This window comes from Plutella xylostella, chromosome 29 (genome assembly GCF_932276165.1).
Source record: "Plutella xylostella chromosome 29, ilPluXylo3.1, whole genome shotgun sequence".
In the NCBI taxonomy this organism is placed as follows: domain Eukaryota; kingdom Metazoa; phylum Arthropoda; class Insecta; order Lepidoptera; family Plutellidae; genus Plutella; species Plutella xylostella.
Window position 1 is genome coordinate 5,542,504 of NC_064009.1, and position 23,413 is coordinate 5,565,916.

At 39.5% G+C, this 23,413-nt stretch overlaps 2 protein-coding genes across 6 annotated transcripts in view; both read right to left on the reverse strand.

The window, feature by feature from the left end:
• LOC105381681 (3-phosphoinositide-dependent protein kinase 1) overlaps positions 1-14,937 on the reverse strand; it is a 55,371-nt gene extending 40,434 nt beyond the window's left edge. The window contains exons 1-2 of one of the 4 annotated variants that reach the window (XM_048631833.1): positions 14,695-14,937; positions 10,907-10,954 (exon numbers count right to left, since the gene is read on the reverse strand). In XM_048631833.1, the coding sequence (XP_048487790.1) occupies positions 10,907-10,954; positions 14,695-14,700 (54 nt within the window). In that variant the 5' untranslated portion in view covers positions 14,701-14,937. The remainder of the gene's footprint in view (positions 1-10,906; positions 10,955-14,694) is intronic. The other 3 variants (XM_048631834.1, XM_048631836.1, XM_048631837.1) reach the window with 3 other exon arrangements.
• A 1,011-nt stretch (positions 14,938-15,948) lies between these two features.
• Positions 15,949-23,155, reverse strand: LOC105381683 (ATP-dependent RNA helicase dbp2). 2 transcript variants are annotated; one of them, XM_011551469.3, is made up of 8 exons: positions 22,999-23,155; positions 22,812-22,899; positions 20,166-21,615; positions 19,851-20,079; positions 19,552-19,710; positions 19,141-19,470; positions 18,907-19,053; positions 15,949-18,805 (listed from the first exon to the last, which is right to left on the reverse strand). In XM_011551469.3, exons 2-8 carry the CDS (start codon positions 22,847-22,849, stop codon positions 18,675-18,677), a joined length of 2,484 nt encoding a protein of 827 aa, XP_011549771.1. In that variant the 5' UTR covers positions 22,850-22,899; positions 22,999-23,155; the 3' UTR covers positions 15,949-18,674. The 2 variants fall into 2 exon arrangements, with proteins under 2 accessions (XP_011549771.1, XP_011549770.1); XM_011551468.3 differs by having other exon boundaries at positions 20,166-21,621.
• Between the last annotated feature and the right edge of the window lie 258 nt (positions 23,156-23,413).

Below are 23,413 nucleotides of genomic sequence, written 5' to 3' on the forward strand. Positions count from 1 at the left end.
TTCCTATTGAAAGTTTTAAAATATTGAGGCCATTTGCAGTCTGCATTTTGTAAGTGGAACTGTTTCTTTGCACGTGAGTGTATCTTTAATCTCTACCTTTTGTAGTTGATAAGTGTTGAAACTTATTAAGTTTCAGTTAATTGATGTAAATAACATTATAAATTATTGGTTAGTATGGTTACCGCAATATTTTATATTAATATCAATAGGTATAGAAAAAATAAAATCAAGTACAATGTGTCATTAATGTGTTGTTTACACAGTTTCAGCAGGTGCTGTGTCATGTAATGAAGTAATAACGCAAATAATAATATAGTGCATCAAAATAGTGATGGTAAACATGATAAGTAACACAACTGATATGAGCGGGCCGAGACCGGGGATAATAGCTCATAAAGTCATAAACCTTTAATAATGCGCATTGCGCATCAAACCAAAGAAAATGGCTATACTTTTATATGTTCATATAGATAGATAGAAACATAGCCCAGTTTAATATCTATACCCCATAACATTATTGAAAAGGTCGTATAAAATCCAACAAAACCCGTGTAAACAATCATAAAACCCGCATCAGCGGCGTTTACTGACACAATACGATGCGGAATGAAAAACTGACTTTACGCACGAAAACCGGCGTGAACGGGAAATTGTATGCAGTTGCAAGCGGGGTCGGTCTCCCCGGCCAGCCCCCTTTACTACTCCCCCCTCGAGAGGGGGGAGGGGGTTACTATCGGCGCGGCGCTACGTCACCGTACGCCTCCACGTGGATCAATAGTGACGTCGACAGCCGGGGGCGAGGGTGCGCGCGCCGGAGGCCGACCTACTTACGATTACGTTGTAAGTTGTACGTAACGCGATCGAAGGCTGAGGCCGGGGGTGGCGGCACGCCTGCGCCCGAACTTGGCAGACGGAGACGATGTGCAACCACCCCCCCCCCCGCTACCCCCCACGCCCCCCAGAATACGCTCATTATACTCGCTGCACTCACGGCGCCGCGCCACTAGTGCTGGCTGCTATCAAATGTTTATTAAAACTACGGCCGTAGTAAGTTGTAGTTTTACTACGCTGATTGATATAAGAGATTAAGTACCCACCTAATTGGTTGCCCATGCAGCGATATCAGACTCGCTTTCATTATTTGTATTTATTGGTTAGATATATAATTAATCATAAAATAAATAAGTAGATTTATAGCTACATAACAATAAACACGACAATGGCTTAGGACGCCGTGGTTGGTAAGGCTGCGGGTTTTATGAAAGGTAGTAGGTTTGATTCGCGACCGAGACAGATATATTTTCACCTTACAAATATTGATTAGTCTGGAATTTTTGAAGAAAGGTGTAAGTATGTAGAGCTGACCGATGGCCTCTAACCTCCGTTAGTGGAGAAGTTGGCAGTACCAGTACTCGTCTCCAGTGAAAACTTCATGGTGGCGGTCCCATACATACCTACTGAGTATTTATATTGTACTAGCTGTTCCCGCGAGCTTCGCTTCGCCTTTAAAAGTTTTCCCGTGGGAATTCCGGGATAAAAAGTAGGCTATGTTCCTTCTATGGGTCTAGACCATATGTACACCAAATTTCATCCAAATCCGTTCAGTAGTTTTGGCGTGAAAGAGTAACAGACAGACAGACAGACAGACAGACAGACAGATAGACAGACAGACAGACACAGTTACTTTCGCATTTATAATATTAGTTAGGATTGTATACGAAACGTAATGCATGTTTTTTGCAATATCATATTACAAATTACAATATTTAATTTTACGTTCAGGTTCAGACAGACAACAGACAACCCCGACAGACAAAACTCGTTTCGAACCTATAATTAGTATCTCCTTTGCTTTGACCTCGTCTGCGGTGGCTAAGCGTTAGATTTGGGAAGTTTGACCACATTTGACCCTTAGACTGTGGCTGGGTCTACCTGGCGTTTGTCCTTTACTTGACCGACTTATCGGTAAATTTCATATCACTGGAACCTCTAAGGAGTAAACGATAAATTATTCATCAGTTCTTAGAGAATGCGATAGAACTCTAGCGCCTAAATTACGTAATCATTTAGAAGGCTAGACGCTAAGATTAGAGGGGTGTGGGAACTTAGGTTAGGTACGGTAACAGCTAATGTACTATCTCAAGGGAGCTGGTGTTATGTACTTATGGTCTCGATTGGAGATCACGAGCCGACTGATACTGATACCGCAGGTCTACCGGAATAATTTTATTGATCGATAAAAAAAATACTTTATCAATAACTCCTATACATAATGATGTACTTCAGACAGCAGGCTCTATTAGGCTGCAAATATGAAAACCATCGTAATCGTACTTCTAACTAGTGGTTTGTAGCTAGATGTGGAAGATTGATAGTAAAATTTATGTAAAATACGTTATAAACCTCAGTCAATACATCATGTTATATATTTTTCATATATTACTATGTGATGTAGACGTGATAAGTAAAAGATCGTGTCAGGTAGGTACCTTCACGAACTCTATTGTATGTATTGTAACTGGTCGAGTACAAAATCAGTGCAACTGTACTTTATGCACCAGCCGACTTGACCTGGTCAACACACACGTTAGTACCTCTGTACTAATCTCGTTACTCCACTGTACACATAGCCTATCTAATTGCTATGTGCTATATTATTGAAAAAAAAAACATTAAAAACTATGTAAGTAAGTACATTATGTTTATTGAAAAGAACAATCTGTGTAAATATAATAATATGTATCTAGAAGCACTTGTCGGGCACGTGGTAAAGACACATTTTTGAACTTAGTTACAATGTTGCTGTTACTATCTCGATCGCCCACTTTGTCTGCCGAGTGCCATTAAAACGATAAATTTCGTGTTACGTATTATAATATATTTATTTAGTTACCAATACCAAGTTAGCTTTATTATTATATTCTGATACATTATATTTATCTGACCAGAAAAGTCAGTCAAAAGTAAGTGCAAAGTGCGCTACACAGGGATTAACAATCTTCGTCATTTAGAAGCGCATCTCGTATATCTTAAATCTGAGCATTATGTAGAGCTTCAGGTTACGATCACTACGGTTAAATACATAAGTAGCGTGGTGTACGGTCAGCTGCATAAGTAGCTATACACATCTGTACTTACCTTGTCAAACTGACGAACCGTCAATGTTTCAATGAATTGATAGGCGATTTCAGATTGACAAGGTACAAAAGTGTATATAGCTACTTATGCAGCTGACTGTACATATGTAGCAAGTGTACAATACATAGTGAACCTGCAGCGAGCCACCTGTGCAAACACCGATGCAACACACTGCCCCGGTCACCAGGTCACTACAGATAACAGCGAACGGTGACATTATAAGAACCGTATCAACGAACTTACACAATAATATCTTTTACCTACCACCACTTCATTGTTTTAACACGTTAGCAAGAAATGTATATTCAAATAGTAAGCTTATAGTGATAATAAATGTTACGGTTTAATCAAACGCGTTTCAAATGTTCGATCGCAACTCCGAAGGCTGTCGCATTTACCTGCCTCTATATTTACGGCGGGAAAGCAGTGACCGCAGTTAATCTGAAACCCGTGCAACGTGCACCTATATACCTGCATAGTGCAGTATGTACAAGTACATAGCGCCGGCCCACGTCACGCCTCGCCTTGCCCGACGTCATAGAGCAGTAGTACATAGGTACTTACTATAGCTAGTCAACTGAGGTGAATAGAGGTTTCATAGCTAAATTTTGTGACGATGACGCTGATGCACGTTTGTATAGAAGCCTGTACAGTACAAATAGCATTTATGACCGTAATCAATGGTAAAGACGATATATTTCTATTGATGACTTTGCTATAGTTTAGAATCGATATCAAATCGAATGTTGTGGATAGAAAAGGTTAAATTAAAATTATGTAGTGCTTCATTCATTACTGAAGTCACGTGGGCTGAACATTTTCCAGAACATTAATTCGAGTAAACTTCAATAATCCGCCCACCAAGCGTCGAGTTTTCTCAACTTTGCTTATGTAATACAGCCACGGAACATTCCGTCAGAGTGTTGTTCATGAATTTCAGGTGTTTTGTTTCACAACAATAATAACAGTATACTACGTTTACAGCACCCTTGTTTTGTATTATAGCTTGGCATTAAAACCCACGCCACGATCCAATAAGGTGAATCCCCGGTAATCCCCGCGATGGGGTCGTGTTTGTAGTCCGCATTAACAATAAAGGTAGCAATATCTGACCCGCGCGGTTCAGCCGTAACAGTTAACGGCGCGTTCGTTTTTCCTCAATTCCAGTTGAATGGGTCATTGCATACATCGAGGGGGTAGTGGCTGTGACCCGGCCTGTGGGTCGCTCCCTCAACCTACATCCACCTGGCACCTGGCGCGCTCTGGTGGTGACCTACTGGAGCCAATGCACTTCACTGCTCTATGCGATCCTAGTACATAAGTATCAGCTATCTATCATAGCATGTCATTGCCGATATTTATTGATTAGATCTTCATTTTATGAGGTCGGTAAGTATAATAAGGATTGTTTTTATTTTTAATTTCAGTAAATAGACTCATAACTTTTTGTTAATTTCTGGAAAATTTCTGTTATCTCTTCCAACTAAATTATGTAGTTACTGACTGCAATCAGTATGCATGTCACAGAAACACGGTAAAGTCCCTAAATTAAACAGTCAAGTCAAACATTAAAGCCTGATTGGATCTTATCAGTACATTATTATGATCACGGATTTCCTGTTTCCTAACGCTTTCCTGTACCGATATTGTGACGAAAGTCATTCACCCAGATTAGACTTGATTTATGATCTTAGTTTCCTAGCGGCCCAAAACGGGCTGGCATTCATCAAGTCGAGAGGCCTATCAAAGCGAACATTCTGGGGCGATTGTAGCGTAACCCAAATACGTGAATAGCGAGTGCATAGGATGGCATAATAATGGCAGTGCGCGCGCAGGATCGATAGGGGCGACCCAAACAAACCGGCGCGGAGTCCGCGTGAGCAGCGCGGGGAGCGAATGACCTATTTACTGTCGTAACCTGCTTCCCGAGTGCACCGTGCAGCCGCCGCCCGCCTATTGATCCCTGCTCCAGTTGCCTCTCTCACACGACACTCGCAGCTAATTACATTACTCAAACCAAATTTACAACGCTGTTACAATCACATAGCTACATACGTACATAAAGTACATATCTCTTCAAAGTTTGGCTTGATACGAGGTAAAACAGGACGACTCGCGTTTTCCTGGTAGAGGAAAACCATAGTATTATTTGCGATTGCGACTTGCAATTCGAGTAACTAGTACGAGTTCAAACAAATATTTAGTATTTGCTTGTCGGTTTAAACGACAAACATACATTGTTATGTTGTTTGACAGAGGTTAGATTTCCAGTTATTTGATTCTGAAGAATGAAGAAGCCCAGACGCATCAAAGTGAAAATGCATTCGAGTTGGTATGCGTTCAAAACTTCGGATAAAAATAGAGTGGACTTTCTGAGTTTGTCGGGCGGCTGGCGGCGAGCAAAGGTTGTCGTATTATTAACACACTCTAATTCGGGGGACCCAAACAAACCATCACGAGCGGCTGACCTACATTCCGGCGTCTGCGGCCCGCCGCTCGGGCATACGATACGGCATGATTCATGCAGGCGCCCGCCCGCCCTCGCCCGCCCTCCGCCTCGCCGAGCGCTATTACCACCTTACTTTTCGCAGAACCGTTTACGTACTGCCGTCAATTACAGTTACTTATAGATAGCTTATCTGATTCAACTTACACGAACCTGCGTAAGTGACTTATTGTGTTTACAATACATTTTACGAGTGCACATTCGCCACATACTCCACGGTCGTACGGCTTTATTTTCTAAATGTGGTTTTCCTCATGGCTTTCACATTAACAATGTGCTCGTAACATAAAGTAAACACAGCGAGCAAAACAGCGTATAACACTCGTCGAGGACATACTAAAAGGCAGCTCAATGGAAGGTGCCAGGAAGCGGGGGTCGTAAACTGCTTACAAAAGCGTCCAGCAGTGGGTTGGGTTACTTGTGTGCGATGTGACCCAGATGCGAGGCGCAGCCGCGCTGCAGGCGCCCCGCCGGCGCCGCATGCACCAGTACGTGAGCCGTCCCGGCCCCTCCTTCAGCTTGCCAACCTATTTATGCCCTGCACCACGACATTCACGACCCACAAGCATGCCAAAGCGGAAATGAAATCATCCTCACCAACGCGATAGAGGCGGACCCGAGCGGGTTTCGCAACACAAATTTTCATAGGACCAGGAACCACTTATTCATATTTAAAGCCTACGTTTAACGATATTGAGTCTGCCGGTTGCGGCACAAGGCAATAACGCTTTATTATCTAAGTAAGTACACCAGTTTAAACGCAGCTGCATTTGAAAGCTTTTCTCGTGTGATTTACGATTAGCACCAGTCGTACAAGTTTACAACGCAATAGTTTCGCTTGTAACCCTAATCCTTGGAGCGTGTCAGAGCGGCTGGCCGGGCCAGTTGACAAGTCGACTCGACAGGTAAGTGTAGTAAGTAGGTGCTGTGAAAAATGCAAGCGTCGACCTTCGCCTACTTCAAGCGGCCAGCGCCGCGCCGCCGCCGCCGCCGCCGCCGCCGCTGCTCCCACGTCGACCCATGCCAACACACAAGCGTTTCAACACCGGACGCCTGCCAGAATACTCCTATTCGAAATTTAATATGATAAAACAACAAAGAGGTCCCGTTCACAGAGGCCGCCTACGATAGATTAGACGTGTACTAATTATGTGGAGCTCATATTAGTTTTGTTATTTCGAAATCTGTTTGGTCCAGTGATTTATGAATGAAAAACGTTTATGCAGTGTTTTGTTACAAATTCCAGCTAATGCTGGGCCAATTTAGACATTACGCAAAAAGCAGAAACAGGTCAAAAGTAATATAATTTAAATGAAGATTTTCCTCAAGTTAACAATAGTCTTTAGTCTAGGTCCAGGTTTAAATGAAGAGTTGAATTGATATTGGCGGTTTCCTGATACCATGCAGTGGTTAGAATGTTATGTATGACAAGATCACCAAATGGCATCAAATTTACCGACCATTTGGATGTCCAGGAACCGGCAATTAGTCTCAACTTACGCCGCCTTGTTTTGTACCTTGAGAGGGTTTTTCGTGGGTCATTATTAGTCATTAGTCATTATTAGTGGTTGCTGGTGAGGCGATGGCGGTTTAATGAGTTTTAAACTGTTGTAGAGCGGAGTGAGTGACAGCTGCGTCACCGGCGCCTGCGCGACCTCGCTCGCACCAACAAACAACACTCGCCGCACAGCAAAATAAACCTTTCCAGAAAAACCTTACAGTCTATAATCCTTCAAAACGGCTTAGCACGCTATCACAACTATTCCACGACAGCCTAGTGAAAAGCTTTGTTAGCTAAGCCTAGAGCCTTCTAAATATAGAAAACGTCTGAAGGTTCCAATGATCTTCTGTTTATAGTTGGAAACGCCGACGCGACGTGTATTGAACAGCTATATTTAGACATGCATTTACAATTTATAACATAATACCTGACAGTGAAACATTTACAATAACGAACTACGACAATAACTACGGACAGTGGCTATTATTATGGACAAAATGTAAATATCGCAATTCAATATATACGGTATAACGTATAACTGGTATAAGGCTCTTTTTATATTCATTTACAACGACATAAAACGAATTTTTCATTTTATAAAATGGATTTCAATCGCTCTTCTGTTTATCATTGAATCATCAACAGATAACTGTAAAACAGAATCTAAAATAAGTAAATAATAAGGCGTCTAGTGCGGATTGCACCGGTATGTAGGCGAGCGCGGCCTTGCGACGCCGACCCACTGCACCGCCCCGCCGCCGCCGCCGCCGCCGCCGCCGCCGAGCTGCACTGGCGTCGAGTGCGGCCTCACACGACCAGAGCAGCCTTGTCACACTTAGCAGATCAGACACAGGGAGACTACTCCAGCTTCACGACAAAACAAGTTGCAGATCTGTCATGCAATCGGCACATTCAATGTTAAGAAATACAGACGTGGTTAGCGCAGCAGCACTCGGAAACTTGGTATTTCTTCAAGCAATAGTAGTCCCGTAGATCGTGTCTCATGCCTCTCTAAGGATTTGCGACACCGAGCCGTCCTGCGTACGCCGGCGCCGATACTGGTTGCATAATGATAACGATATTTACACTAGTTACGCGCGACACCGACGCCTAGCTACGTAATTGATTATGTGCAAGTTATTTTTGGAAAACTTCCATTACATTGTTGTCGCTGTTATTTTTAACTAGCGCGTAATGACCTTACCTAGCTGTCAGGGATCATTTACACTTCGGATTACCAAAACAGATTTAACTTTGTATTTTTACTGGCTGTAATGAAACTGCCAGTATTATGTTACAAGTTACTCTTTTATCAGAGATCAGATTGAGCCAGGTAGTAACTGCCTGTTAGACAGTTAGCTTGAGTGCTGCGAGTAGGTAGATCAACAGCGTAGATCGCTTCCGCATGAGATTGAACAAAGGTGACGATGACGTTTCACAATAACAACTACGTACTAGAACTACCTTCAACGCCCCTTTCGTAATAATAGGACGTGGCGATAATAGCACCATGTCCTTACAAAGTAAGTAAGTGTGAAACGCTTGAAAGCCTCCATTCCTGGAAGCATGACTGCAGCGTGCTAATGCTAAGCGCCGTCCTTGTCGAAACGTAAACAATGACAATGCTATTTTCACACAGCACAGTAGATTTATGCGATTTATATAACAATATAGGCTTTACATAAATAGGACTTCAGAGCTGGTAGGACTGTATTTATTTATACACATGACAAGTTACCTATGAAAACCATACACATGAAAAAAAACACAAGGAGAAAATTCACAAAATAGACAACTAAAACATTTTGGGACTTTTGTGTAAGGTATTACGTAATATGTACCTATAGAAATATTGGTGAAGGGGTTTATCTCTGTAAAAAAATAGTACAGTTACGTAAGAATGTTTTGAATTAGTGACAATGGAACAAGAGTATTCAAATCACGATTCAGAAAAGAACTAGACTAGACCAAAGAAGGAAGTAGGAGTGGCCATTGCAACGGCAACAATAACAAAGAGAAATTTGATCAGAAAAAACGTCAATATCCGTGAGGCGAGGCTGCGCGGAGGCAGAGAAACCCAGACCCTTGTTTACAATGCTTCATTCACTTCTCATGCCGTGCGCCGCTGCGTGCGCCCGCTCACACTACTCGCTACTTTCCATTTTCAACCTGACAACATTGTAATACAGTATCTTACTGCATGTGCTTTCAAACAAAGAGTGACAAACGAAAAATACTTTCCACTCTTTACATTACGATCTACAATCGCTAAATAGCCGTAACTACGTTTTAGCTTTTGCGGCGGAGCGTTTTGGCAGAGCTTGTTTAGTCTCGCAACAAGAGCGGTGAGGGGGAGCCGGCTGGCTGGTCGGCTGGATGTTGCAATGTTGTTTGTTTGCAAAAACACCGCCTCAGGCAAGGCTGCAGACTGATGCCGCGGCGGAGACCTTGCCGCTGCGCCGCCGCCCCGGATCTACACCGACCACACAATACGAGCGATTGTAACAGACAATATCCTCATTACCTCATTAGCTTCATGAGAAAACGAAGATTCTCAAGTAGGAAGTCACGATGTAATCTTTTAAATCTTCTCATAACATACGTATTTTGTATTCGATCGTATTCAATTCACTATTCTGTGTAATTTTATTAGCTCTATAGCTACTTATTAGGGACTGCTACAGAAAAAAGAGGTAGACAGACACTAGAAGAAATAAACCAAGAACTTTTAAAATGCAAGCTTTTATAAGAACTCATAAAAAATATTAAGCTTCTGCGAAGGTTGATTGCCATTCAAGATAGTAATACAAAGAGATTGCAATCGTAAGAAAATACGTACCATCATAGAAATTTGGACGCTACAGACATTTTAACGGCACTTGAATTGAATAGCTGGTCACGCGAGGCCAAGGTAAGTACTTCTTTCTGAAGCAGGTAAACAGACTTCACTTTAGTAAACAAGTCGCTTTAACCAATTACCTGCCGATATTGAAACAACACAATAACGAGTACCGTATTTTTAAAAGGACGAACTGGCATAAACAAATTGTAATAGAGGACAAATGTTTTATTTATTTATTTATTTATTTGGCTAACAAAACGGTTTACAGACAAATTTATGAGATAATTATGTATGTAGTAGTTATGTACTGGCCTGTAGACCAAAGTATGAAAGCACATATATAATAAAAAATAAATGTTCTAGATCTAGACGTTAACAGTTATACAGTTTTAAAATTTTTTCTTATTCTATCTTAAAAATACTTATTCTAACATGCGTAAAATTATACAAAAAAAAAAAGTAAGTATACTATTATTGTTACAATTGAAATGTAATGTTGAAATTGAAATGTTGTTGAGGACATTAGGCAGGTATTATTTCCCTTATTATTTTAATAAATGCGGAGGGTCTCCTTTCGAAAATATCTAGCTCTTGGTGTTTTAAAGACAAATCATTGTACAACCGACACATTCTACTAATAGGATTATAGAATGATGTGTTGTTTTTATAAACTTTTAAGCTAAATGTCTTGTATAGTCTGGTACGGGTAAAACAATTAATATTTAGTTGTTGTAGTAAAGCAGGTGATTTTATGGCATAATGTAAAATTTTATGTAACAATTTAAGATCTAGGATTTTTCGACGGGACTCAAGGGATATCATATTAAATTTTTCGAGCCTTTCCGTGTAGTTAGTAAGAGAACGGCCAAGGTTGCAACGGTAGGATACAACTTTTAACGTTTTGAAGCATTATACTTACATGTTTTCCGACCATTACTGATTTTACACCAGATGCGCTGCGTTTACGCTGCACAAACAAACAATCATTATGACAAAGCAATTTACCTCGTCAACATTATGAGTTTCCAAAAAAGCCAATATTTTTGCTGAAGGACTTGAAGTAGAAAACTGTAAATAGGGAAACTACACAGAAAATCTTCCATCTGCCATTGTCGTTCCATATATCACTGGGTGTACTTACAAGTACATACTGTGATAGGTAGATGAAAAATACAAAATATATAACAAACTCATGGTTGCTTTGAAAGTAAAGTTAAACAACTTGAGCTTCTTTTCAAAACGATGCAAAATATAATAAAACTGAATTCCTATGTCTCGTACATTGCGGTCGCTTTCTAGTCGATGCATGTGAAGAGATGGCTAGCACGCTGTACAGTAGGGGACACATTCAAGTTAACACTTTGCACTCTCCTATCTCGTGAGTAGTAAGAATTATGTAACTCATGAAGAATTGCATTGAGGGTCACTTGTACGCCGCCAGGGGTAGCACTCTATCTTCCGAATATCGAAGCGCTAACCATGACTTAAATGACTCTGCTTCGTTTTGTCAGACTTCCCGATTGCATGACAGCTGTCGTTAGTTAGTTTTCTGACTCTAGAGTAACCCTGCAGGTACCACACATTACGCAACTCGCATTCCTTCCTCGCTCGGGGCCATCCGACGTGGCCTCATTACTGCAACTACTCAACTGCATTTTATATTGCGTTTTACTTTTGTTTTTCTCCCGTCGTTATGAGTTCTACCATTGGCATTTTCTTGTAGACTATTTCAGTAGCAAATGATTCTTCCAAGCTCTTCCCTAGATAAGTAAAGTTGTACGTTTGTATTCGTATAGATAGATAGGTAACCTAAATAAACAGTGTAGTAAACACGGTTTCTTGTCGCCCACATTTATAATAATAATAAACGATTGTGTCATTCCGTGATGAGCGGTTGACACTCAGTGATATTTCGAAAGAGGAAAATACCGATTGTGAAATATTTGAAAGTTAATGTTTATGTACAAAAACAAATAGTGCATATCAAATAGTAGGTACATAGTTTAGCCTAAGTTAAGTTTAGTAAGTTACAAACGTTCCTAACATTTTAGATTGCTTTTAGAGCTTTCGTATGTATTAACTATAAACACGTAGTGTTATCGTTAGACCCCAAGTAGGCATTATTGCAAACATAATTATTTAACTCTAACACTCCGGTCGCAAGCGGGCCACGGGCTCGGGTCATGATCGATTTATAATAACGCTTGCATTTAGTAAGGGCCAGTGCACACAGGAGGAGCATCGTTTCCTGCGAGTGACAGCGCCGCCACGCGGCCGTCACGTGACGTTTGTTTACTAACACGATGCTCGAGGTTATCGCGGCATATCTGCGCCTACCAGCTCTATGGCGCCTGTGACTGTGAGTGCGAGTCACGTGGACTGGAATCCCTTAATCACTGCAGGTGGTAACTTTTATAGAGAAATTGTTATAGTTTTTGATAGCGATATGAAGTGTACTTAAGTAGAAGTGCTTTGTTATTCGTTGTAAAGGTAGGTAGAAAATAACAAACTAGCTAAATTGCAGCGTAAGGAAAATCGTGGAGCATCATGAAATTAAGAAATCTGTTATCCGTGTAAGATCTAAGGCATGCCTAGCTCGTTAGTTGGTGTTTTGATCACGTCCGTGTTAGAAACGACCTTCTTGGTGGAAGTCTTGTAAAAACAAGTCATGTTATGCAACTCGCAAAGAAAGTTAACTGCACATGAGTCGCCGTACTCGGCGTGTTTACATCGCACTAGTCCACGTTGCCTCGTTACGATATCGTGACCTCGTTAGAGGAGTGACGCCTTAACCTAGTTCCTGCTACCTTCGCAGACCAGCTGTTGAGAACACGATCTTAGACAAACGGATTAGGTGGGAAATCGGCGAGAGAATAACAATCAAAATGAAGTATAGTAGGTACCTCTTGTATCTTATATTAAGTCGTGTTGGTAGTTGGTAGTCATACGTGATACCTATTGTACACAAACACAACATTAAAGATACGTCAGACAGAGGGTTAATCAATCTTGTAGTTAAAGGTATGGCTAAGTTAGATTTTCATGATTCTTGGCTGTAAGTAATATAAATGTTCATTAAGTTTCCTTGCAACACTTTCCTGCTTGTTTTCGAGCTTTTTATAGAAGAAGACTGAGAACGCCATCTATTGAAATATTACAAAAGCCTCCAGAGGGGAAGTCCGCTCGAGACCGTTATTCAGCTTGCATGCGGAGTTTATACACCATTCGAGAAGAGGTGAGTAAAAGCAAATTTGTATGTACGCCACCTGGCGATACACACGCTGCACTAGTTCCGTGCCATACAAATTTTGCGATGTTTTCACTGCTCGGTCAGTTTTGAAAAACCTACACTAGGCCCTCTGTAGTACAAGTGTCAGAACAATAACTTGCACGATAAGACTAAGCTCAGTCCTAGACTCCTAGCCCACTCGTATGAAAATAGAGCATGACCAGATTCTGCTGCTTAACCAATCGGCTTTGTCGTAGTGCGTTCAGATCACGTGTTCAGACTTCAGACATTACGACTATGATCTGAACAGTCGCCTGGTCCGTAGGTACTCTAATGCCGCGGTTCCAAATTAAGTGTTACGCGAACCCCAGGAATTCCGTAAGAAACGCTTATATTTTCGCGAAAACAAGCACTTGTAGAGATGAATATTAGGTACATTGTACATGTACAAGGCTTATGATAGGGTTCCGCCAAAAACGACGAACAAATATGGGTTCCGTAGGTAAAAGTATTCGGGAACCGCTTTTTATCAAAATTGGTTTAGACGTTGTGTATTAAACATACTTTTACTTAAGTACCAACTTTCGCGTTTTAGAAAATTTGTATAATAAACCTAGTTTTATTTTATGCGTATCGTATACTGTATCTATTCTAGAGGTAGATTTCAGTGTTATTTTGATCATTGCATAGATTTATGAGTAAGTAATCTGATCATAAAGTGACCATGATATAAACCTGTTTTTTTCGATAATGACATTAGAAATCTTATTTCTTGAAAAATAGAGCAGTTTCTATCGAAAAATGCACTGGGCACCTGTGGGAAATAAAATCATTTTAGATTTTATAGAAGGTTAGAAGGACATGGTTTCTGAGATAATACAAGAAAAATAAAAAATATATATCATTCAAAACCCGCGCTCTCCGCTAGCTCAAGGGAAGACTTTTGATAATATGTTTATATAACTAGTTGTTAGTGCAAAAAAAGTTACGAAGTAAAAAATAATAATTCAAAAACTTTCCCACTGGATTTTTTTGGGACGAATTTGACTGACAGAAAATTCAACAGGGTTTACGTCTTCGCCATTTGGTTACGGAACCCTAAAAAGTAGTTCCGCGGTTGGACCTTTGACGCTCTAGGAATACCAACCTACCTATTATAGGTAGGTAAAAACCTAGTAGGTTAAGATAAATGTGCTAAATCTAAATGCTCACTGGTCTAACCGAAATCGACAATGAGGAACGAAGAGTGATCTCAGATATTTGATAAATAAGTAGACGAAGATAGACTTTACACGATTAGAATCAAGGTCGTCTGCTGTCTAGTAGGTACAATCTTCCAATAGGATTCTACTTATTCAAATTTGGGCGTGCAAGTTTGGTTATGTTTTGAATCTTGTACAACATTCATGAAAGAAAACAGTCGTATAACATTGAGGAATTTAAAGAACCATCTAATCAAGTACTAATTACAGACTTACCATCATCCAACTTTCGGCCAGGGCATGAAATGACCTCGATTCACACAAATTTTGACAATCCAATTTTGTTTAACTAAGAAAAGAAGTGAATTTACGCAACATTTAGTAGAGTATATGATTAAGTACACTTTGTATCAGTCGACTGAAACACTACTAATACTGGTAACTACAAACTTGGACAATTATCGCACTTTTTTTCCAAAATACCACAAATGTTATCACTATCAGACATTCAACTCAACCCAGACTGTCAAATTGTCAATGATGAACGAAAACTGCGTAATATCAGTGGCGCCATCTCTTTAAAAGTCGCGGAACTACTACGTGCGGTAGGTACCTACAATACTGCAATGTAAAACATTTTTTTTCTGTTCTGTGGCGTATGCCTCATATCTCAGAATAAACAATAGGTGAGCTAGGGCTCGGCCAAGGACTTTGAATTTGGGCTCGGCCATATTACATTGACGTTTTGTGGGTGACCGCCGCCGACCCCGCCTCATCATCATCATCACCCAATGACGAAAGAATTCGTCATTGTCATCACCATATTATGTTAAAAATAATAGAGTAAAAGTAAAATAATACTAGTCTGCAAAGTAGTACTTACATTTTGTTTAATAATTTTATAAGAAGAAAAGCTTTCTTAAGCTGGAAAATATTCTACAATTTTTGAGCTAATATACAAGTTTTAAGTAATATGTAAGTAAGAATCCTTGGGAGTTTCGCACAGTTCTCTTAGAACTAGATAACTGAATCCTACCAAATTCTCGTCAGCTGCCATCTATCGGATGACTTAGAAATTGCTTAGAAACTATAAAACCTGACATTCAACTGTTTTTTTCTGTTCTGTGGTGAAGGTATGGGCCCATATCTCAGAATAAACAATAGTGGAGCTATTAGCGGCGCTAAATTCGAGATTAAAAAACAGACTTTAGATCTTTCTTCAGATACAAAAGCTACCTATGTCATCCTATGGTGGATTCTGGGAACGTAAATGTCCGAAATTTACCTTACAAAACAGGGTTTGATGAAAGCAGACCAAGAGGTGAGAATATTTATAAGGTCAGGGCAAATTTTCGAATATAGGTTCTCCTTCTCCAGAATCCACCATATTTACAGGTGATGAACCTTGGGATATCTCGGTTACAGATCGGAAAAACCAAAAAAACTTCTTTATTCGGGAAGTACCTACTTACCGTGCATCTTAGGTAGAAAATTATTCTATTGGTTGGAAAATAAATAAAATACAGTTAGTAATAATTATACATTCATTTATTAATCAGAATTTAATACTGTATTACATAGAAGAAATGCACTTCTCAGAAACATTTAGAAGACTTCCCTTTGGGACTGTATAAGGAGCCTCTCTCCACATTTTTATATAAATTTACATAATACAAGCTATGTCGACCGAAGTGATAAGTCGGTTATTTTATTACGATCTGCATTGCCACATACTTAAAAAATCTATGTATATTTTTCACAAATCTCTCAATTTTGAAAAATAATTTGTAGAATAATAAGCACTTTAATGAAGTACTATGCCTATTAGATAAATAAATTTTTGTAAATCAATAACAACTAAATATATTATTCAAACCAGCTTTTTATCTGTCGCTGCCACACAATTTGTCAACAACATTTTCCATCACGAGAAACAAAGACGAAATTAGTGCTTCAAAATACTTTTTGAACATCCTTCATATTATAGATGACCGCTAGAAAGGTGTTATTGACTCATATCCAACATAGTGAATAACTTGAAGAAAACACAAGAGACACGAGAGAATCTACCAATAGAAATACAGGCGTCTTAATTCATTCAGTCAAAATTGAACATGTATAAAATATTTATCAATAAGAAATAATCAGTCTTGTTTTGAGAAAACTTTAATCAAAGCGTGTGGCACCGAGCCCCAAGATTTGATATACATATCACAATACAATATGTCAGATATGATGTCATCCCTTTTCTGGACGCAACTAGTATTTAATCGCCTGCTAAGCTACTTAGTGTTATTATCACAGTTGTTTTAGTAGAGGTGGGTGCAGTACTTTGTACATATTGACACAGGATCTCCTGCAAACCGCGACCGTACTCCTTGCGTCACGACACGCGTCGATCTAGCATAACGCAACTACCACTAGCCTGACCGCACTCTATCACGTCCTACTCAATCACTACCTTGGAAATCATAAGCGTTATTTCGATCTTTGCGAAAATATCAAATAAAAATAAATATATACGTATAAAAATAACGCCTATTATAACAGGGCAGGCTAGTCTTAGGGTACCATCTTTGAGACGATAATGAACATATACACATCCCTACATTGCAGTTTTTCTCTTATAATGTACATTTTAAAATGTAAATCTCACGTATGATAGTTACTAAGTTGTGAGACTCACAAGACACGTTGGTCACCCCTCTTCAGTTGAGCCCGTTGCCGTTGCTACATCATTATATCTTTCAAGATGCATTTACAGAACGGAATTCAAGTAATAATAACGTTTACGTCCCTTTAGTTTACTGGTTCAATTTCGTCACCTAATGGTAAAATGAGAACTAAATTGAATAACAATAAATTATTAAATCTTATAACTATTATATTAATATATTATATTTCTGTGGATGACTTGTGTAATTAGTAGCCACAGTTGTGACTTCCTTCATTATAGTCAAAAATATATTCTTGTCTAGTAAAACACGTCCCATGAGTTAGGAAGTGTTCTTATGAATTAACAATTGACCAACGCAACGACAGGTATAGTAATGAAATATCACAGATTATTCCAAATCTTTGGACAGTAACGGGCATGTTATACATCTCTGATTCAGCAAAATTTGTACTGACTATCCTATAATTAGACCTTACAACCCGTTTACGTTCAAAGAAACGCCAGCATGATACTAGACGAATTATCTGAAATCACATTATAAAAACTAAAAAAAGTGGAATCACTTATTTTGCTAAGGAACAAAAAATGTATACTGTTTATGTACCATTCTAAGTTAAATGCATGTATTATTTTGTAATGAAAAGACCTGAATTTTTTATCCACCTAACTAAAACTGAAATTGACTCAAGTTGGTCGCAATTCTAAGATTTTAGGCAAACCCTAATTCTAACTCTTATGAAAAATTAAAATATTGAAATTAAGTGACTGCAAATGTCATTGACATTACATTTCGTAAGAAAAATATTCATAATTTTATTTGGCAATACAGATTAGTTAGCTCAAAAAGCATATTTAAATTCAACACGTTTATAAGATAAAATTCTCTAATACTAATTGTCCCATTTATTCCACTGGATAAGTTCAATAACAAAAATAAGTTATAAAAAATACTACAGGGATCTTCCTGCCACTTTAACATTCCCTATAATTTCACTCATCTTCTTTATGTTTCGTGCATTTCGTACATCATACAGACATGAAAGAAAAAAAAAACGAAAGGCACCCCAGATTATACATGAGGGTACCCACACCGACTACACTAACAAATATAATGATTAAAATCTACTGGTGGACACATGCCTTTCCATTATGTGCCACCAAATACCTTATTTTATAAACTAACACACATTTTAATATAATCTGTAAGAGTTCACACAATATATCAATTTTGAGGTGTGCAAATAGGTAGGATGTTATATAAATAAAATTTCGTAATTAACTTCTATCTTGATATATCCAATCATCATGAAATGTTAATGATTCAGATCGTGATCCAAATAGTTACAAAATCTCACTTATTAATGGAAGTGGACCATATAAAATGTAATTCCCGTATACCACAATAACTAAAAAAAAAACTTAAATTACTTTCATAGAATTTTGAGTAAGAAAAGTGTTACTGGTATGTTAAATTGACCACTATAATATAGAAAGTACGGCAAAAACACATAAATGTTAATTAATAGTTACTTTTAGATTCGCAGTGCCCAGTAAGTTGGTTGGGATGTACGGTGCTGAGTTACTGCTGCACTGGAGCGGCGTACACCAGGGAGCCGGGGGGCAGGTGGGGGTAGGGCACGCCCGCGCCCACCGCCGCCTGGTATCCGCAGGGGCCGCCTCCGCCCACTCCGCCGCCGTAGAATTTGCCGCCTGCACCACAGATATACATTAGAACCATGACATACGCCCTGCAGAGGCTCCTACGAATCTGGTTTCAATCATGTACTCCAAAGAACTGTATTGTTACTTACCAAGCATGTCCTGGGGATGCATGGGTTGGTAGTGCTGGGCAGCAGCGAAGTGCGGTGGTGGAGATCCGAATGATGAGCCCGAGGATCCGCCAGACTTGTTGTTGCCGTTACCACGTTGATATTGCTGACCGTTGTTGCGGGTGTCAGCTATAAAACAAATATTTGCATAAGATTATCTATGTTTTAGAAATAACAGTAGAGTAATAAAATATGTATTTGATCAGTGATACATACTGTTGTAAGGACGCTGAGTGTAACCATTCTGGTTGTTGTATCCGTTTTGGTAGCCACCATTGTAGCCACCTTGGTAGTTGCTCATGGACTCAAACATAGTTGGACTCGGGAAAGGAACTTGCTTCTGGTAGTTGTTTTGCCTGTAGCCACCCTGATGGCCTTGGTTGTTGAAGCGCGGCGGAGCCTGCTGGTTGGCGTTACGGTTTTGGTAGTTGTTCTGGCCATCTTCAGACAAATTAGCCATTTTGTTGTTCCATTGGTTGTTGGAGTTCTGTTGGCGCGGAGAGCTTGAGCCACTGTTGTCCTTGCGTTGTTGCCAACGGTTACGCCCTGTAGAGAGAAATGAATCAATTAGATAAAATAATATGAATAAATAGTACAGTTCTTAGTTTTAAAAATTATCACACTGACCTGAGTTGCCGTTGTTGGTTCTGGCCATGTCGCTGAGCTTGGTTGGGGGGTTCTGTCCGGTTTCGCGGAGCACGCCCACCAGCGCGCGCGCTTGACGCGCATCGCCGCTCGTGAAGTAAGTGTACGCTGTTCCCGACTGTTGACAACGTCCAGTACGACCTGAACATTCATATTAAGTATTATAGTAATCAACAGATGATAATGTAGCTCAGGTGGTAGTGAGCCTGATTCTAAACTAAACTAGCACTATGATTCTAAACTAGCACTTTGTAATCTAGAAATATTTAATTTATATTTACCAATCCTGTGGATGTAGTCCTCGGATGAGTTGGGGTAGTCGAAGTTGACGACGAATTTGACATCTTCTACATCAAGACCACGGGCAGCCACGTCGGTGGCGATCAGAATGGTGGTGGCGCCGTTCCTGAACTCGGTGAGTACCGCGTCACGCTCCGGCTGGGACTTGTCTCCGTGAATAGCCAGCGCTTTGTAACCCGCACGACGCACTGCCCGAGCGATATCGTCAACCTGAAAATTATCAATAAGTTTACAACAATTCATTGACTATAACTTATGTCTATGTATTAAAAATTCAAAATCTTATAATGACATACCTTTTTCTTAGTTTCGACGAATACAATAACTTTGTTGTCACGCTCAGAAGCTATCTCTTTCAATAGACCCGACAGTTTGCTTTCTTTTTCATGCTCTTCACAGACTTCAATGATTTGTTTGATGTTGTTGTTAGCAGATAGATTCAATGACCCAATGTTGACTTTAATGTAGTCTGTCAAAAAGTCCTCAGCCAATGCTTGAATTTCCTTTGGCCATGTAGCAGACCACATGAGAACTTGTCGGTCCGGTCGAATCTGTTCAATGACCTTGCGAATCTGGGGCTCGAATCCCATGTCCAACATCCTATCAGCCTCATCCAAAACCAAATAGGTGCATCTGCGTAAGTTTGTTGTTCCCTTTTCCAAAAAGTCAATCAATCGTCCAGGGGTTGCAATAACAATTTCAACTCCTCGTTCCAAATCTCTAGCTTGTGGCCCTTTGGGAGATCCACCAAACAGGCAGGTGTTTCGGATACAACCTCGAGCACTGTACAATTGAGCCACAGACTGGATTTGCTGGGCCAACTCTCTTGTAGGTGCCAGAACAAGGGCAATGGGGCCATCACCACGGTTTAGTCTTGGCTGATTGGTAATGTGCACGGCTGCTGGCAGCATGTAGGCTAATGTTTTGCCAGATCCAGTGGATGCAATGCCCACCATGTCCCGTCCAGACAGAGCAATAGGCCATCCTTGTGCCTGGATACCAGTAGGTTCTGTCCATCCCTGCTCCTTGATAGTTGTCATCACATGTTCTGGGAAGTTGCCCTCTTCAAACAGTTGACTGGGTCGGGGTACATTGTTACCCTCCACAGTGATTTCCTTGGCAGCAAGGAATCTTTGTACATCTTCCTCCGATCGGCTGTCAACACTAGCATGAGGTTTGTAGAAGTCTTTCTGAATTGGCTCAAGGTTAGAAAGATCCCATGTGGGTTTAACTAGGCTATCACCTGGGTGTTTGGCCTTCATGCTTTGCATTTTACGTCCAAAATCACCAGGTTGCTGATTATTATTGGTGAAAATTTTCTTCTGTCCAAAGTTTTGTTGATTCCCATTTTGGTTGTTGTAGTTCTTAGGGCCATTGTTGTAGTTGTTTCTTTGGAAGTTTCCGGGCTTGCCATCATATTGTTTGGGACCACCGAAATCGCCTTTGGCATTGAAATATTGCATTCCTCCAGATTTTTCACCATCATATTCTTTCTTCTGACCAGGATTATTGTAGTTGTTTCTGGGTCTGTACTCTTTAGGTCCTCCAAAGTCATTCTGGCCAGCATTTTCATTGTTTTGAGAGAAATCTTTTACACCATTGAAATCATTTCTGGGGCGGAAGTTGTTGTTTCTGTTGTTGCCCATGTAATTATTTCTAGGGCCAAAGTTTTTCGGTCCCCCAAAGTCTGGCATCCCATTGAAGTAAGGAATTTTACCGAATTGTTCATTCCGATCGGGTCTGGGCCTGAAACTGTATTTGTAATATATATTTTACATTAAAGTGTGGTCACAGCCAAGTAGGACTGTACCAGTATAAAATATCTACACATTAAAACCCCTTTAATTACAGCAACCTATTTTGTCCATTATCCATAAAAAATACAAATGGGAACTTAGAATGTGGGAAAGAATATGAAGCCAATGCTGCTCTTTAGTGCCCTTGAAAGAATTATAGGCCTAACTTGAATGGAACCTTTGTTTATATCTAAGGGTGTAACTACTTTCCAAAGCTTTGCCTGTATCCTACCACATAAATTCTATAGAATGTATTTTGGTACGTGCCACAGTTCTTCTTGATAAACTATATCTATTCCTATAATAAGTAAATATCATTTCATAAGAAAACCAAATAAAATAGTATAATACTCAACAACAATTTAATTTTCATTCAGAAAAAATATATATTCATTTAATTACCTGACTATTGAATAATAAACAAAAACCTGTCTGAAATCTAAAAATGCTGCTAAAGATTTATGCAAAATCACTAACCAACATTTCTTCCTATCACCCTAAAATTCAAGATCATATTATTATGACTGTGTTGAACAGTGAGTTGTTATGATTATGAAGCACACTGCCTACCCTACTAGGGATTAATATGATAATATAGCTATTCACCTATCAGAATGATCAAAACATTATAGTTATTCTGAATAATAGTCTCTATATTTTAAAAAAATACCTATCAGAATTTATGAAACAACATGTACTAGTGAAAGTTAGTCAGCTGTCTAGTTTCACTTCTGCAACTACCTAATGGAAGTGGGGAAATACCTACCTACTTTTTTTTTATTCCAATAGGAAGGTACCAACAGCGGTCCGGTACCCACCCACAAAGAACAAAGGTTGTGCAACTTATAGAGGGCAGCCTCTGATTACCCTTTACGAATCAAGCTACCTAACCAACGTATTTGAAAACAATGTGCTATACTCAAATAATTGAAAGCTATACTAGATAAATAAGTAGGTGTATCTGTCATGATGCGATCAATCGACCATTATCAGCTGAGCACACATTTCACAAAATGGCCGCTGCTCGAATCCAATAACTTCATATTGTATCTTTCAGATCTTTCTGCACGATTACTTTTAGCGGATAGAGGGCAAAGGTAAAATTATTGTTACTGATAGGTAAGGAAATATTATAAAAGATCTTACATTGGGTGTTGATTATGAAACCCGCCGTTGTACTGCATGGTGACGGGATTTGGTTGAAATATGTAGAGCGAGACGCTTGAGTTAGTATCTGTAACCAATTAAAACAAGTATGTTACACATCAAATCACTATAAAATATAATTAAATTATAGAAGACAACAAAATAAAACATAATTTAAAGGTCTTACCTCTCACTTAGGAGAGAATTTGAAGAAAATTATTTTTTGTCATACGCTCGACAGACACCACAGCCCCGGCGAACGAACAACTCGATAATGGCTGCCGGAAACGGATATAGGGATACCATTCACAATTTCAAATTTTGCCTAAATAACATTACTGCTCCGTTCTGCGTAATAACTAGTTTTAATAAGTTTAGAAATCGAACATTCAACCATGAATTTTGAACTGTGTTCATTTTGTTTTACTGTAAGGTGCAGGTGGGTTATTCCGAAAGGTTTTTGGGTGAGTTGGATACATGTTCGTATTTTGTCAATTTATGAGGACTGGTTGAGTCGTTTTGATTCATGTACGGACGCTTTGTATACTTGAATATACTACCTAAAACTCTGTTTAACAGACTTCTCTAAATACTCACGGAAT